Here is a 17,095-nt window from a genome sequence, read left to right as displayed (position 1 = left end):
TATGGCAATAAATGTGATAATAAACTTCGTATATTTTTTTACTTAAACCTTCTAATTGCTTTGGTAATAAATCAATTACACTATGAAATACTTATTTACTATTTTGATTATTTTTAATACTAAAAAAAATAGAATTTGTAAAATATGCATATTATTCTATTCCCAATCGGCTTATGTGAACGTTATGTAAATATGATGCACTAAGTAAATTACCATTTATAATGAATATTCTGCGAAATATATATAGCATAAATATACAAGTACTACGTAAGTTGTCAGACACTACCTTAAGCTGACACATTTCATGTAAATTTTTATTATTAATCTAAAAATTGATATATGCTACAGAGTACAAGACACTATGATGTATCTATCTATTTATATACTGTACTAAAAGAGAGGGTACCTCAACGTGGTGTTGACAAATGTCATTTTTAATTTTACTTTTACTTTTTATTGCTTAATAGCATATCATTTATATTACTTCGAAGTATATAGATAATACAATCTATATTATTGAATATACGGTATAAAATAATATCTATATACTAAATTCAAGAAACTATTTAATTTAAAGATGTTATTGACTTCTATTGTCTATCACAAAGATATTATGGAAAAATATTAGAGACAGAGTATATCTGTATATGAACAGTACCAAAACAATATAATCATTATTTAACATCTTTTATACGATAACTAAAAAAATATTAAACAAAAACTTATGATCAAATTGAAATATATATACTCCGTACTAGAATGTATGTTTATTAGGTTGCTCAAAAATTATATTTCCTATGTTCATAAATACTTGCAACGTTTGATATTTTTACACTATTCACATATTCCACTTTGACTATTGTTGGTGATTTACATGTCAAATAAAACTTAATCATGTGGGATTTTGTTAGATTCGTCTCCATACTTATTTTTAAAATATCAACTTTTACTCCCTCCGTCCCAGATTAGTTGTTACACTTTCCTTTTTCGTCCGTCCCAGATTAGTTGTTACACTTCTAAATTAGGAATGACCCCACAATAATTATATTGTCTCTCTCTTCCCACTAAATTTTTTTGTGTCCCCACACCCTCTCTCATTCAATTAAAAAAAAAACCCCCCACTAACTCGTATCACATCTACTTTTTCAATAAAATAACATTTGACAAACGTTACTTTGTGCAAAGGTAAGTTTAACAACTAATCTGGGACGGAGGGAGTATAATTTTTGCTTGAATAGAATTTAAGATATTGACGATCTAAATTGTGCATTGACATCGTGAAAGTGACAAACGATGCGAGTATTTATGAACGGAGGAAGTATATTTTTTATTTTTTTCTTAACATAAAGTTATGACCAAAATGTATGATTTTATTATTAACATATATATAAATGTACTATAATGTATGTTTTTTTCCAAATGGGTATATATGCATGCATGCATTCTATATACACTGCGTAATATAATATTGGTGAAATTACGATATGACTATTATTCAATCATATGTACTCCGACTTCGTAGTATTTAAAATATGACTATTACAAAATTGTACGTACTCTTACTACGTAGTACTTATAATATTATAAGAGTCTCAACTATTATTTTAGAAAAGGTATTAAATAGTATTTTCTCTATTTTTTATTTACAACACTCCCTAAAACGAAAAAAATGCAACGCTTTTCTAAAACAGAAAAGTTGCAACACACTATAAGTGCAAAACTATTTTGTATAATTTGACATTTCTACCTCATACTTTACTCTCTTTATTAACTATAACCTCTCAAACACCAAATAAAATAACATAACCCATTTTCACTTATACCCTTATATTAAAAAAAATTGATTCTTTTTTCTTAAAGTGTGATAATGTGTATGTTCCAACTATATAGAAACGGAGGAAGTTATATAAAAAATATCACTTCTTTACTCTTTCACAAATATTTTATTCAATATATAGTTCTTATGTCCCTTTATTTTCCTCATATTCATCTTTGGTGTGTCCGTTTGAGATTAATCCATACATTAAACGAAAAAATTTCCCACTTGCTCTCTCTCTATCTCTTCTCTCATGTGACTACTTTATCAACTTATGTTCACATTTTATACTCAATTCTTAATAAACTGAATTTTGGCCATGGCGCAATCAAAAGGGTCGGAGTGAGTTTATTAGAAAGTTAATTGAAGGTAACATGAATTATTGACCAAATATAGGAATGTCAGATTGTCAAGTGGGACGGGTTTCGGGGAGATCCTTATGCAACGCCCCGAGTTGGAAGGGTTGGTGGAAAACTTTAATTTGGTGGGTGATGCGGATAGAAAATGTATCTGCCTCGAGTGACAAGGCAATGATGAATTTTAGATTTAACCCTCCCACCTCACATACCCTTCATCTAATTGATTATGAATAACATTTTTTACAACTAACCTACATATTATAACATTTTATTTATTTATTCAATTACTCTAATAAGACAACCAATTTGGAAAATACTCTAAATAGGGTTTTAAATTAAATTGAAAACTACCAAAAAAAAGGGTATATGGTTGGTTTGAGATGAATTTGGATAAATGGGTGGGTGATGGAGCGGGAATGAATTTTATTTTGTAGGTCGGTAACGTACATATATATCGTTGGTGGCAGGGATAAGGATGATATTTTAATGTGAGTACGGGTGCGGAGTGACAATCCTCCGCGCCAGCCCTTCCTTGACTAAAAGTCATCTCTAGCGGAGTAATGTACATGATGTGTCTAAGTGATAAGTGATCGAGTAATGAGATAAATGCGGGGCGAGTATTATGTGAGTATATTTTGTGTATTAGTTCTACAAGCTCTATATAAATAAAGGGTATATGAGAATTACTTTATGTTACACGGGTAATGAATGAGAATGAAAGTAAAACTATCCACGATTAATTTTAATTTAGAAGAATATCTACAAGCTTTATTTTGGTTAATTGTCTATGGATATAGTTTAGATTTCATGTCAATTTAATAGGGAGTATTTTGTGTAGTAGATTGTAAATCGTGCATCCCATGGGTGCTATACTAGTAATATACTAAAAGAGAGGAAATCAATGTGGTGATGACATTTGTCACTCATTGATTGGTCACTCATTGATTGGCCTCTCTTTTTAATATAAGTAAATAATTTAAAAAATAGTATCTAGGATTTTATTACTAAATATACAAAGTGCATATTTATTAGCAAAAAAATTACTGTAACCAAACTTTCCATATTAACCTATTTAGGTCATAGATTTTATATTCAAAGGAAACAATTGAAAAGAAACAAGAATTAAAAAAAAAGTATCGAATACTTCTCCAACCCAAACAATAAGGAAAGTATCATATACCAATTTAGGTAACAGGTTTGTATTTATAATTTACTAACTTCTCCAACCAAAAAATAAATAATAATTTACTAACTTCTATAAATTAAATACGTCTATATAGTATATAGGTGAATAAAATTAAATATACACTATTATATTAGAATCTAAGGAATCAAACACACATTTCGTACATAATAGTAGTAGTTATATAGGAGTACTCGATCCCTTCGTAATTGTTTACCCCATGCATGCACCAAAAATGTTTTTGTGATGAATTGGTTGTACTATGAAGTTGAGAATAAATAAAAGTGGTGGGACCAAATACATTTTATGTGAGATTAAAATTGTAATGAGTCAATATTTAGGAAAGTGGGGAATAATTAACATATTAAATTGAGCCTGTTTGGTATACTAATTTATAAAAAAAATGAATAACATATTAGACTAGGCCTATTTGGTATACTATTTTTTTAAAGTTAACAGAGACCCATGCCCCTTTGGATCCTTAATAACTTCGTCATTGTCTTAGTATATTTTATTTATAGGATACTTCCTCCATTCGTTGAATATTTTAGTATAATCACGCACCTACTAACCTTCCCCAAATTCTTGAATATTTTATTGTACATATTAAGTATTTTTTGAATTTTTATAACACGTGTAATTAATATTTTAAAAAATATATGTCAAAATGCTCAAAAGTATATTATATACGTAGTCCTTAATAAGTGTCTGTTTTCGAGATTTAACTTTGATCGTTCATATCAATATATTTAGAGGAAAATTAAAACTTATGGAGTACTTTGTTAAAGTTATTTCTTAATATAAATTTCGCTCTATGATTTACGACTCTTTTAATATAAATAATTAAAATAAAATAATATATTTGACTTTATTACAAAATATACAACCAAGGCTCCGTTCTATTCGACTTATTTTATCTGAAGTGAACTAATATGAACTTATCTGAACTTATTTTGCCTAAAATAAGTTAAAATAAGTCAAACATAACAAAGCCCAAGAATGTAACAACACAACTCATAATTGATAATTGTTATACTTTGGTCAAAGAAAATCATTAAGTATATGCATGATCATATTCTCGACTTTAAAACGACAATACATTACTCATTCATTGAATATTCAAACTTCTTGCTTTATAACAAGTTGCCACGCTGATAGGAGTAATAAAAAATCATAGTTATGGATAGACGAGTGAGTGTAGAACAACTTTTTAAACGCAAGAATTTAGAGAAAAAATATGTAAAACCAGAATCATAGACTAACTAATTGAACTTTCTAGCTAGGTAGTTTATCCCAATGTAGTGTATAATTATTGAATTTGAAACATTGTAATTTTGATTATTGAAAGTTATTATTCCTAAAGTTTAGAGTTATAAAAGTTCGACTATTAAGAAAAAAAAATTCTTTAGTTTTTTCCTGCTTACTAAATATCTTAAACTTGAAAATCCAATGACATTATTCAATAAGTATGAAAGGGAAAATGAATTTTTTGACTTTATTTCAAGAGTTGACTCATATAGGGGGATTTCTCTTCAACTTTCTCTTCAACTTATTACCTGAATTTATCTGAACTTATAGGACCTGAAACTTATTTCAATAATTAAGGTCATATTAGTTGAAAAGAAGTCAATAATAAAGATAATTGCGGTTAAAAAAATTAAAAACCCTGATCAGAAAAATGTTTTGTATGCTAGAAAATGTGATTATTTTTTTATTGGACGGGAAGAAAATGTTCTTACCATGAAAATAGTCATGTATTTTTACTAACATACAGAACATGTATTATAAACTTTTTTTTCCGTACTTGTTTTTTTTAAAAGAGAACGTATTATTGTAAAAAAATCCTTAATTTCAACGTGAAATTAAATACATAGAGATCAAAACATAGATTTTTTTTTAAAAAAGTGCTTCATATATAATAAGTTGGTGGTGAAATCAAGATACATTTTATATGTACCATGGTAAGGATCGGAGGATATGGGTTGGGGTTACACGCGACATGTCCCACACACCCACTAACTTGCCCCAAATCCTTGAACATTTTATCGTAAGTATTAAGTATTTTCTTGACTTTATAACAAGTGTAATACTAAAAACACGGTTGCTATACGCAACCTTCAATTACTTTGGCGCACCCCTGTAAAAAACCAGAAATACCCTTTTTAATTCTTTGGTTTCTGTATGAAATAGTTAACTATATTTGTTTAATCTGTATGAAATAGTTAACTCTATTTTGTTCAATCTGTACGAAATAGTTAGTTCCACTATGTTCAATCTATACGAAATAGCTAATTCTGTTTTGTTCAATCTGTACAAATGGAAGTGTATATTTCATATAAGTTACATGAAGTGACTCGAAAAAAACAGAAAAAAACGGATATTACCTCAATTCCAAGGTTTTCCAAGTCAAAAAAAATCGTCCATGTCAATCCAAATACGTATTCTAGTTTTATCACGTACACGTTACACTAAAAAAATTCAAGTTTACGTGAACAAAAATAATAGGGGAAAAGGTTGAGAGAAAACAATAAAAGTGGGTGTTAGGTTTTTTTTCAGAATGAAACAAATGAAAGAAAAAAGGGTTGCGTCAAGTAAAATCATGCTGTATTTAGCAATCCATGTCAAAATGCTCGAAAGCAGAATATATACATAGTCCTTAGTAGTGTCACTTTTCAAGATTTAACTTTGATCGTTCATATCAATATATTCAGAGAAAAATATATAAAAGATTTACTGAGTATTATTTTATAAATTAATTCTTAATATGAAACAGCTGGTATATGATATTGTTTTTACTACGTATGAGTGTATTTTATGAACGACCTAACTAAGGTCAAAGTTGGTGCTTGGATAAAGTAAACCGATTGTTATTTAGGAATGAAAAAAGTGAGTTCATTCGAGTAGGGCTTATTTACGGGTAAGAAGACTTCCGTTTCGGATATTCAAGTACAAGTCGGGAGGGTAAGACATTTTATCAAGTTTATTGGTAAGTTATACATACTAGAGTGTTTATTCGTGTGGGTTAAAAATGAGTAGAATGAAGATGTGTGTTAGGATTTGTTAGTACATAAGCGGGTGTGTATGACAAGAATAATTTTAAATATGTTCCGACCACCGTTGATAAAAATAATAAATTTACTTCCAATGTATAGTTTTCTCATTTTTAATTAACGTAATAAAATATCAAATTATTATAAAAATTGAAAAAAATTATAAGGTTTATGGGTAAGATACTAACGTGGTACGTAATTCGGGTGGAAAAAAAAGATGAGTACGGCCCGTACAAATAACAACGAGTGTTATGACAAGAATACTTTTATATTTTATTCCCCTAGCGGATGATGAATTGAATAAAACCACTTTCATCATATAATTTACTAATTTCTATTAATGTAGTAAAATATTAAATTCCTATAAAAATTTAAAATAGACATGCACAAAAATGATGGGTCAAAGCCACAATGGTGGTAACGATTGACCTACTCTATAATTTATAAGCATTCTTTCAAATGTTATTTTAAAATATATAAAAATATTTAGTTTTTAATACCCGGAATTGAATCATTTTATTATAGGAGCTACGTATGACCATTTACTGAAAGTCAAACGTTTAAATAAGAAGTTATTTTTTTTTTATTGAATCTTCTTCTATACTTCTCCGTTTCATAATGTATGGTCAAAGTAGTGCATAGGAGACCGCACATAATGAAAAATCGGAAAATATTATGGAACGGAAGGAGTACTTAACAACACATTTAGGGGGGAAATGGCAAAAATATTATTCGAAACCTCATTGATTAATTAATTTATTGGTTAATCTTGCCATCATATTGTAATGATTAAATTACTATGTATATTAATACAATACTGTACTTTTTTTTTTTTTTTGAAAGATAAAGATAATAAACATAAAATCTCCGCATGAGAGTCACTACTAAGTAAATACAATATTGTATTGGTGTAAGAAAATCCCTATGTATGATATATTTTCTACAAATTTGATATTATGATTTTCAAATCGTGCATCGCACGGGTGTTATACTAATTTTTACTGAAAGGTAGTGTCTAGCTTTCCGGTGTCATTCCCACCATTAAATCCTAATTCTTTGACCTATATATTGTGCGGTAATTAAATTAAAAAATATTCATGATGGTTGGTTGAGTTATCATTTAGAATCACATGGCAATTGAAAAGCTTAGAGGTGACCAATTATGATAGTACCATGACTCATGATTCATTTCGGTACTTCATAAAAGGTTGTGTAAACTAACCATCGTTCATTTTCATTTTCATTGTCCTTCAATTCATATACGAAGTATAAAAGCAAATGCATGTTTATAGGCCTTTTGTAACAAAGTTGATTAACGAGAATTATGCCACAATTTGCCACTACTCATAATACCCAAAATAGAATCCATAAATTCTTAATGAAACTCGTTGTATAATTAATATCGTAAGACGGTTAAAGTTACCCAAAATACTTAAAAGATACTCCGATATTTATAAAATTTTATTAATTTAGTATGATACTTTTTTTTATATACTAATTTCCCTTGAATTACAACTTCCTATGGGAATTTAATTTCCATGTCAACAAAACAGGCCCTGAGATTCTCGCCAATGTACAACTTTGACCACTAACATCTTTAAATGTCTATTCCGTGTTATTACATGTTATACAGTATATATTACAGAGTATATATTAGTTAAAGTTTAACATATGAATACTCTAAAGTTTCAAGTGATGCGCACATTTATTTAGAAACGGAGGGAGTATATGTACGTAATCAATATTTCTTTTGCTTTTAACTTATAATAATGCACAATTTATACAACAAAATTCTTTTTCAAAAATCTTAATATAAACCCGAATTTACATATGCTCAGAAACTAGATATATTCTGATATTTCGTATATGGGAAATAACGAACACGAGCAATGGTCAAGTTACAATTCTTGTAGTTTTACTTGCTATGTATTTCCAAAGGAAAGCCACGACTTCTTGTTAATGGGTTATGAGTTACTCCCTCCGTTTCTTTTTGTTCTTTACGTTTGGCTTTTTACACGTTTATTAACGACTAATTAATGTACATTGAGATTCCTCTATTTTTTTTATTTAAACAAGGCAAATTACATTTATTTATAAAATTTTCATTTTTATCAAAATTCTAATATTGGGAAAATGAGAAAAATTATATTTAATGTCCCAATATAAAAGTGTGAAAGATTAAATGACCCAATGATTTTAATTGGTTAAAATAATCATTGGATACAAAATTTGATAGAATATTAAAGCATTTATGTGATAATATAAAAGGAAATGTAAAGAACATTTTGAAACACACAAAAAAGAAAACGCAAAGAACAAAAAGAAACAGAGTGAGTATAAGTTATGACCCCCGATGGCCATATATCAACCATATCAATCTTTACTCTAACAACAAGAGTAGTTGGTCTTATTCGAATATTACTAAGCTAGTAGCTCCACAAAACCATTTAGCTTTCCAAAACTACCACCTCGTTTTTTATATGGAGTTGGAGTACATTGATAATGTTACTATCTATCAATTGCTTGTTGGTTAAGTGGTGAACTGGTGATTGGGTCTGAACTTGATAGGAAGGATCCATGTTTGGTCCACCGCAACAACAATTGGGGACTGAAACCTATCCACTCAGAACTCGCCCAGAATCCGGATTAGCCCTAAGGGTAAACCGGGTGCTAACACCAAAAAAATAATACTACTAGCCCGAATCCAGATTAACCCTAAAGATAAATCGGGTGCTAACACCAAAAAAATAATGCTACTAGCTTGAAAAACGTAAAACTTACTAATTAGTCCTTTTTATACAACCATTAGAATTACTCAAAGACTTTAGTTTGACAAACCACAAAACCAGCTAAGCTATATGTTGGCTGTAGATGAAGTCAAACCAAACACTTGAAGAATGAGAATACGGATTACAAATGTAGAGAGTTGAGCATGGAAGAATCAAGTATGGTGGCAAACATACATAGATTTAATGGACCCCCCATTCACCTCTCATTTTTCACTTTTTAATGTTCTCTTGTGCCAAAAAGTGAATAGTGAACACCAATCATTCTAACCACTTCCCACACCCCCACCCCTTTTCTTCTTTCTTTTTATCATTACCACCTCCTTTTAATCAATTCTCATATGGAGTACCTTTCTGAGAGAAGAACAAAGAAAACCCCTAACTAATTTATGGCACTGTTTTTTTACCAACTTTCTAAAAAATAACTTATATTTCTTAAAATAATTTAAGTGCAAGATCTAATAGTAGTTGTGAATGTTGTGGCCATGCGGGGTAAGAAAGATTAGATCATAAGATAGTAAATTTTCACGTACAAAAGTAGTATAAAATACAATATAAAGAACATTATAATATGCAATAAAACAGAAAGTATAAAGATCATTAAGTGACGGAGGTAATAAAAATACGAAGTATAATATAAATATTTGTCCACCTTTGGGCCGTTTTCAAAAAAGTAAGTCAACCTTATAATTAAACCCTGAATAAGTAAACTTATATACCCCATTAATATTAAACAAGTCACTTTTTATATTGACCGGTTACAGTACCGTTTTTTTAATCTTTATCTTAAAAATAATCAACTGGGCTCGTGTTTCGAGGAGTTTTTTAACACGTTTTTCGGCAACTTTCTGACACACTTTTTTATCAGACTTTTAACACGTTTTCGAGTCTACTATTTCATATGTCTCTCGAGACAAACTCTTGACATGCGCTTCAAGGAACTTTTGATACTTTTCGAGATAATTTTTTGACATGTTTTCAAAGGCGAGTTTATGACATGTTATTCCAGGCAATGAAACAAAAAAATCAACTTAAAAATAAATTAAAAAATTCAAATAAATTGAGATTAGAGTCGAAAATGAAATATCGACTTTGAAAATGAAAGATGTGCAATTGGAAAACCAATTTTAATCCGATTGTCACCAAATCTTAACACGTGACATCATTCTTACCATCTCAAACTTGATCTCTAACAGCTGAAGTATTGTTTCGTGTGTTAACTAGTTTAAGGTTGTAGCTCTTTTCTGCCTAATCTCCATTTTTGATTTTTTTTATAAAAAATTCCGTGTTGAACTTTTTAAGGACACTTTTCTGTTTCATATTTTATTGCCTCGTAAAGCTTGTCAAAATGACGCCTTAAAAAGCGTACCATAAAATCGCATCGAAAAACGCACTGAATAGTCGTTTGAAAAGCGTGTCAAGAAGTTGTATCGAAAAAAGTGAATTGTGTATTAAAAAGTTATCTCGACAAATGTGCATTGAAGAACATGTTAAATATTAATAAAAAAAAATGATTCTTCAAAAATATGCGAAAACCATGCCTCGAAAAATGTGATTAAATGATTACTAAATATCATGTCAATGAATGAAAAAAATAAACTTAGACCCTGTTTGGCATAAGTAGCAGTAGCGGGTAGTGGGAAACGGTTAGCTGTGAAAATAGTGGGTAACTGATATGAGTGTACGGTAAAAGTAGCGATTGATAGTGTAAAATAAAATAAAAGTTGGAGTATTGCTTAAAAATTTACTGTAAATTTGTCAAATGTTACTCGTTACCTTAAACACTATAATTTTAACGTACATTTGACAAAAGCTACTTGTAGGGGCTTCTTTTTCTCGTACGTTATCGTATTATTTTATTTTGGACTTTGAGTGTATGTTTATGGCTTTGACTTAGAAATCGCCAAAAAAATTCCAAACTTGGTCCGATTTATCGAAAAGCGTGACCGTTAGATTTGACTTGATTTTTGACAATCCCACCCCAAGGGGGCCAAATTCTAGGGTCATACTAATGAAGTTAACCGGTTTTAAATATTAAAAATAAAAATTCAATTATAAAAGTGCGTAAGAGCCCATACTGCTTAGGACGTTGAATTTCGCTGGAGTCGCCACCAAACGAATTAAGGGTCTGGTTTGGAAAGACCATGACTCGAGATAAGGTATTTGGACTCAAAAACCAAATAAAGATTCAGATCTGGGAACGAGACACTTATTTAGAAATACTTACAAACTTGGTTTATTCAAGACAAAGATCGTTTTCGTATAAGAAAATCCTAATCATGACACTAAATTTAGGAGGGTGTTGGCATGCATTTTAGAACATTGAATTGCTAAGTTGTACGTGATCTCTTCGCTTTAAGTTAAATTCAAGGAACATGGGTCGGTTGTCCAAAGATTATCTTATGTTAAGCGTGATTGAACTTTGTAATTTTTTTATTAGCATGTGAGGTGATGAAAGAAATAAACATGTAAATTAAATCATCGCAAATAATAGAAATGGGTGCATGAAACTACAGATTATACACCACCTAGAATGGACTAGGAGTAACCAAATCGCCTAGAAGGACTAGGCATGCAAATTGAATGAATTGTTAAGGTGCAATATTGAAATAAGCAATTAAATAAGCAAGTTAGAGCATAAATAATTGAAATTTCAACAAAGGAATTGAAAGGTGCGGTCTTGAAAGTTCAATCAAGGAAATCTTTGTTCAAGCATGACATGTTTCCCTTTGATCCAAATTTTTGTATGAATCTAACTTCAAAATGGGGCTGCTCATTAAAAAGTATCATCGATTTTGAACTTTAATATTGAAATTAGGAGACTAGATACTCAAGATCAGAACTTTTATGCTAAAAGATCTCATCTTTAACGTGCTGCAAGACTTGAACTTGTTCTAATTTAAAGAGAGTTTGCTCTCATTTAAATGTCATTGAACTTTGAACATTGAAATTGAATATTGAATATTGAACATGAAACTTTGTAGTTCACGAGTTCTAATTGGAAGAAGGAATTTCACTTCTTCAAACATCCTTGAACATTCATAAAGTTAGGGTTTTCGTAAAACTTGTATGATGATTATTGTAAAGAGTATTTTCAAGAGTGAAAGCCTCACTTACTAATCACGGTTTTCGAAAATAAGCATTAAAGATTGAAGCTTTAAACTTGAAAATGGAGTATGAAAGATCATTTGAAGGGAGTTTCATGTATGAAATCCCCTCAAAGATTACTCCTTTGATGCATATCCTACTTCATGTGTGTATGAACTTCACACGAACATCCATGGATTTTATAAACTTGAAATAAGAAAGTTAGAAAAATAGATTTGAAGAGTCCTCAAAAATTTACCTAGACTTAGGTGTTGATTAATTTCTAAGCTCAGACTCCCAAATTGCTTAGAACATTAGAAAATTGAACTTGTATTTGAAGGATTTGAATATTGAATATGGAAGGATTTCGAAATAGGCAGAGCTTTGCTGCTCGAAATTGGGTGCTGCTGCTTCCGTTTGTTCGGAAAATGAGGGGGTATTTATAGAAAAACCTAGGGGATTTGGGGTGGCGCCAGGAGCCAATCAAGACCCTGCGCCATGCTCCAATGAGGCCATGCGCCAGGCGCCAATGCTGCACTGCTGCCAGCACAAGGACAATTGCGTTTGTCTACTTGCGCGCTTTGCAAAGATGCTCTTTTGTACCATCCGTCCTTTTTGCTTTGAGGTTAAGAATTGATTTTACGTCTTTGAAAGGGACGTTTTTGAGGAGTTTCTCGGGTTTGCTGATTTTTATGGGTTTTGCGGGTCGGTGCCCGGGATGCTCGGTTTTGGGGTCGTCGCCCGAATTTGACTTGCCTTATATCATTTTGAGTGGAAACAAGCCTCAGAAAGTGATCGTGGCATCCGTTTCGAGAGATTGAACTTGGATTTTGAAATTGTATTTTGGTAATGCGTATGAGCTCAAATTGGAGTTCGAAGTTAGGGTATGGACCCGAGGTTTGTATCTTTGAATTGGAAGTTCGGAATAGAAATTGAACTTGGGGATCAAATTTGTATAGCCTTGAATTAGGAATTGGAGTTGGAATTTTGGAGTTGTAATGTGTTTGGATTGGAATTGTGTTTGCTTTGGAATTTGTACTTGAGTTTTGAGCGAAAGTTCGGAATTGAATGTAAGTATGTCATTTGCAACTGGTCGCTTGCACTTAGAAATTAACCGCCCAAATCTATTGGCGGTATCATCATTGGACTATAGGGGAGACACAAATTAAGTGCCTACACTACTCAACTGCTACCTCTACCTCTAACTGCTACCTTGTCAAACACTTACAATTTTACAAGTAGCTTATTGACTAGGTCAAATCGATAACCAACTACACTCAAATGCTACAGCCTACAGCCGAACATCCCCCTGAAAAAAAATAGCCTACAAAAATATAAATACCAAAAATAAATCAATATTAACGTGTTGATCGAAACCGAAATACAAGTTACCGGTCATCTAACTTGTTTAAAATTAATGGGGTCACTAAACTAACTTTTTGCGGACTATCCAAAAATTCAATTATTCCAATTAATTTTTTCCTATTTGTGAAATCTTAAAAAATCAAGAATATTTTTTGGCAGCTAATGTAGTACTGTTACCAAATTCCACTCCCATATCATTTCATGATTTGTACTCCTATACTCCAATTAAGAAATTAATAATTACAAAAAAAAAATGGAAAAATTTGAGATTGAAAAAATGTCCCATCATTCTTTTCCTTTTGCAAATTTTGTCCCATTTATAAACTTTACCATTAATAAACTAAACAAATACAGTCGTAAAAAAAGAAAAAAAAAGAATCTATTTCAAAACTAACACACTCTTATCAAACCTCTTTCCCGCCTGCCATAATCATCATCACCATCCTCCATGGAAATTCTTCATCTTCTGCTTCTCTTCTCTACTGTAATTTTCTCTCTCCTCCCCATTATTTCTTCTTCTTCTTCTTCTTTCCGCCAAAACGACACCGCTTCACTCCTCCAATTCCGCTATGAATCGGACCCACACGGTAACCTCCTGTCTAACTGGTCATCCTCCGACGCTTGCGGCACCAACTGGGTCGGCGTAAACTGCTCTTCAGATAGCCGTGTCTTCTCTCTTTCTCTTCCCTCCCTCAATCTCCGGGGACCCATTTCTTCTCTCTCCTCTCTAGACCAACTCCGCCTTCTAGACCTTTCCAATAATCGCTTGAACGGGTCTATTTCCCCTCTTTCAAACTGTTCTAATTTGAAGCATGTTTATCTCTCTCATAACGACTTTTCCGGGGAAATTCCACCGGAATTCGGCAGTTTGCAGCGTCTTCTCCGGCTAGATGTCTCAGATAATAATCTCCAAGGTCCGTTGCCGGCGGAATTAAAGAACCTCACGCGGTTGCTCACCTTTCGGGTTCAGAACAACGCGATTTCGGGGATTATTCCTGATTTTTCGGAAACCCTAACTCAGCTTAAGGAGCTTAATTTGTCGAATAATGAATTGTTTGGGAAAGTCCCAAATGGGCTGTTAAAGAATTTTGGTGAAAATAGTTTTATGGGTAATGAGAAGTTATGTGGGCCATCTCCTTTACCCAGTTGTTCATTTTCTGGTGATGAATCTTCAGCTGCTACTGCCCAAACAGTCCCTTCGAATCCAAGCTCAAATCCTCCTTCAAATGGTAGAAAACCCAAAAAAGGTTTGAGTTTGAGCAATGGGGGTGTTATCGCGCTGATTGTGATAATTTGCGTGTTGGGTGTGATAGTTTTATCGTTTATACTCGCGTTTTGTTGTAGAAGATGTTCGTCGCCTAGGCAAAATGATGCGGAAGAGAGAGAATTAGGGAAGAGGAGGAGTAGTTATGGGAGTGAGAAGAGGGTGTATGCTAGTAATGGGAGTGCTGTAGGTGGTGGGTTTGAGAGTGATGAGACTAATGGGACGGACAAGAGTAAGTTGGTGTTCTTTGATAGGAAGAAGCAATTCGAGCTGGATGATTTGCTCCGTGCATCGGCGGAGATGCTCGGTAAAGGGAGCCTCGGGACGGTTTACCGGGCAGTTCTGGATGATGGGGCGACCGTGGCGGTGAAGAGGTTGAAGGATGCTAACCCTTGTGCTAGGAAGGAGTTTGAGCAATATATGGATGTGATTGGGAGGTTGAAGCATCCAAACATTGTTAGGCTTAGAGCTTATTATTATGCTAGGGAAGAGAAGCTTCTTGTCTATGATTATCTTTCAAATGGAAGCTTGCATTCCCTTCTTCATGGTATGCTTGCAAATTTATTTTTTATATGCTTGGAAATTGTGGATTTGAACCACAGATTTGGCACTATCCAACTGTTAGATTATTTAATGGTTGAAGCATCTGAAACTCACATAATGCCAAATCTGAATTACACATCTCTAATTAATAATTATACTCCAATAATTTATGATCTCTTGACTACATTTTTTATGATCTCTTGACTACATTTTTTATGATCTCTTGACTACATTTTGCTCTGTATTATGCATGGCCTTGTTTAGATAGCTTATTATCTAAGAGTCGAGTTTTTGCATGAAAGATGAGTGTAAATGATAATGTTGTTGCTATGTGGAAAGCTTGGTTAAGAAGGTTATATTCTTGTTACTGACATGGAGGGATGTTGTTTCTCTTTGTTCTGGTGATGATTACAGATAACAGGGGACCAGGAAGAATCCCATTAGACTGGACAACAAGAATCAGCCTAGTTCTTGGAGCAGCTCGAGGGCTAGCTCGAGTTCACGCAGAATACAGTTCCTCTAAAATTCCTCATGGCAATGTGAAATCAACCAATGTTCTCCTAGACAAGAATGGAGTTGCTTGCATCTCAGATTTTGGTCTTTCACTTCTCTTAAACCCAGCTCATTCTATTGCTAGACTAGGTGGGTACAAAGCACCTGAACAATCAGAAACCAAAAGACTCTCTCAGCAAGCTGATGTGTACAGCTTTGGGGTGCTCTTGCTTGAGGTCCTCACTGCCAGAGCCCCATCCCAATTCCCTTCACCAACCCGACCCAAACACGTTGAGTTTGAGGATGAAGAATCCGTGGATCTACCCAAATGGGTTAGGTCTGTAGTCCGTGATGAGTGGACTGCTGAGGTTTTTGACCCTGAACTCTTGAGATACAAGAATATTGAAGAGGAATTAGTGGCAATGCTTCATGTTGCCATGGCTTGTGTGGTTCCACAGCCTGAGAAGAGACCTACTATGATGGAAGTGGCTAAGATGATTGAAGAGATTCGAGTGGAGCAATCTCCCCTGTGTGAGGACTATGATGAATCAAGGAATTCCCTCTCACCTTCGCTCCCTACTACGGAGGAGGCCGTGGCTGGTTACTGATCACTGATCACTCATTAAATTAAGGCCATTGCTTGTGGCTTAGTCATTAAGCTATGTTAAATACATTGTGTGTTGTTTGGTTGCTTTTTGATTGTCTTGTGAGTGATGTCTATAGAGTTTTCGCTCTTTCAGTGAATTCCATGGGTTGGGATCCAGTGTTTTTGCCCATTCTTAGATGGTAATTTGATTTCATTATGTTTCTCTAATTGTATTGTTAATAATTTTTAAGTCAAAAAACGATTTCTTGTAGATCTACAAGAATACAAGAGTGTTGGTAAAAGCTGTTAGAGCTTGACAATCTACAAATTTAGTATGATATTGAGGCCCCGTTTAGTTCACCTTATTTTGCCTTAACTTAATTTTTTCTGATTTGATATGATTTAAACTGAAGTAATATGATCTAATCTAAACTGATATGATCTATTTGATATAGTCTGATTTTTCAGAATTAAGATTTAACTAAAAATCAACAATTATTAATATCAAACAATTTACAAATAAAATAAATGTTATTCAAATTTATAATATTGTTACTAAAATTA

General features: G+C 32.4%; 1 protein-coding gene across 1 annotated transcript; it reads left to right on the top strand.

Annotated features, from left to right (window-relative positions):
• The first annotated feature begins 13,997 nt into the window (after positions 1 to 13,997).
• Positions 13,998 to 16,869, top strand: LOC110776239 (leucine-rich repeat receptor-like protein kinase PXC1). Its single transcript, XM_021980790.2, has 2 exons — positions 13,998 to 15,457; positions 15,868 to 16,869. The coding sequence occupies exons 1-2, from the start codon at positions 14,095 to 14,097 to the stop codon at positions 16,551 to 16,553; spliced, it is 2,049 nt and encodes a 682-aa protein (XP_021836482.2). The 5' UTR covers positions 13,998 to 14,094; the 3' UTR covers positions 16,554 to 16,869.
• Positions 16,870 to 17,095: the final 226 nt, after the last annotated feature.

The sequence above is a fragment of the Spinacia oleracea genome, chromosome 5, assembly GCF_020520425.1.
Source record: "Spinacia oleracea cultivar Varoflay chromosome 5, BTI_SOV_V1, whole genome shotgun sequence".
Classification (NCBI taxonomy): domain Eukaryota; kingdom Viridiplantae; phylum Streptophyta; class Magnoliopsida; order Caryophyllales; family Amaranthaceae; genus Spinacia; species Spinacia oleracea.
Note: the sequence above shows the minus strand (reverse complement) of the source record. Positions and strands in the feature narration are given on the sequence as shown.

Bases quoted from the DNA above. Each gene is read 5' to 3' on its own strand.
- LOC110776239 (XM_021980790.2), top strand. From the start codon at position 14,095: ATGGAAATTCTTCATCTTCTGCTTCTCTTCTCTACTGTAATTTTCTCT. The intron at 15,458-15,867 runs GTATGCTTGCAA...TGATGATTACAG, and splicing joins CTTGCATTCCCTTCTTCATG to ATAACAGGGGACCAGGAAGA.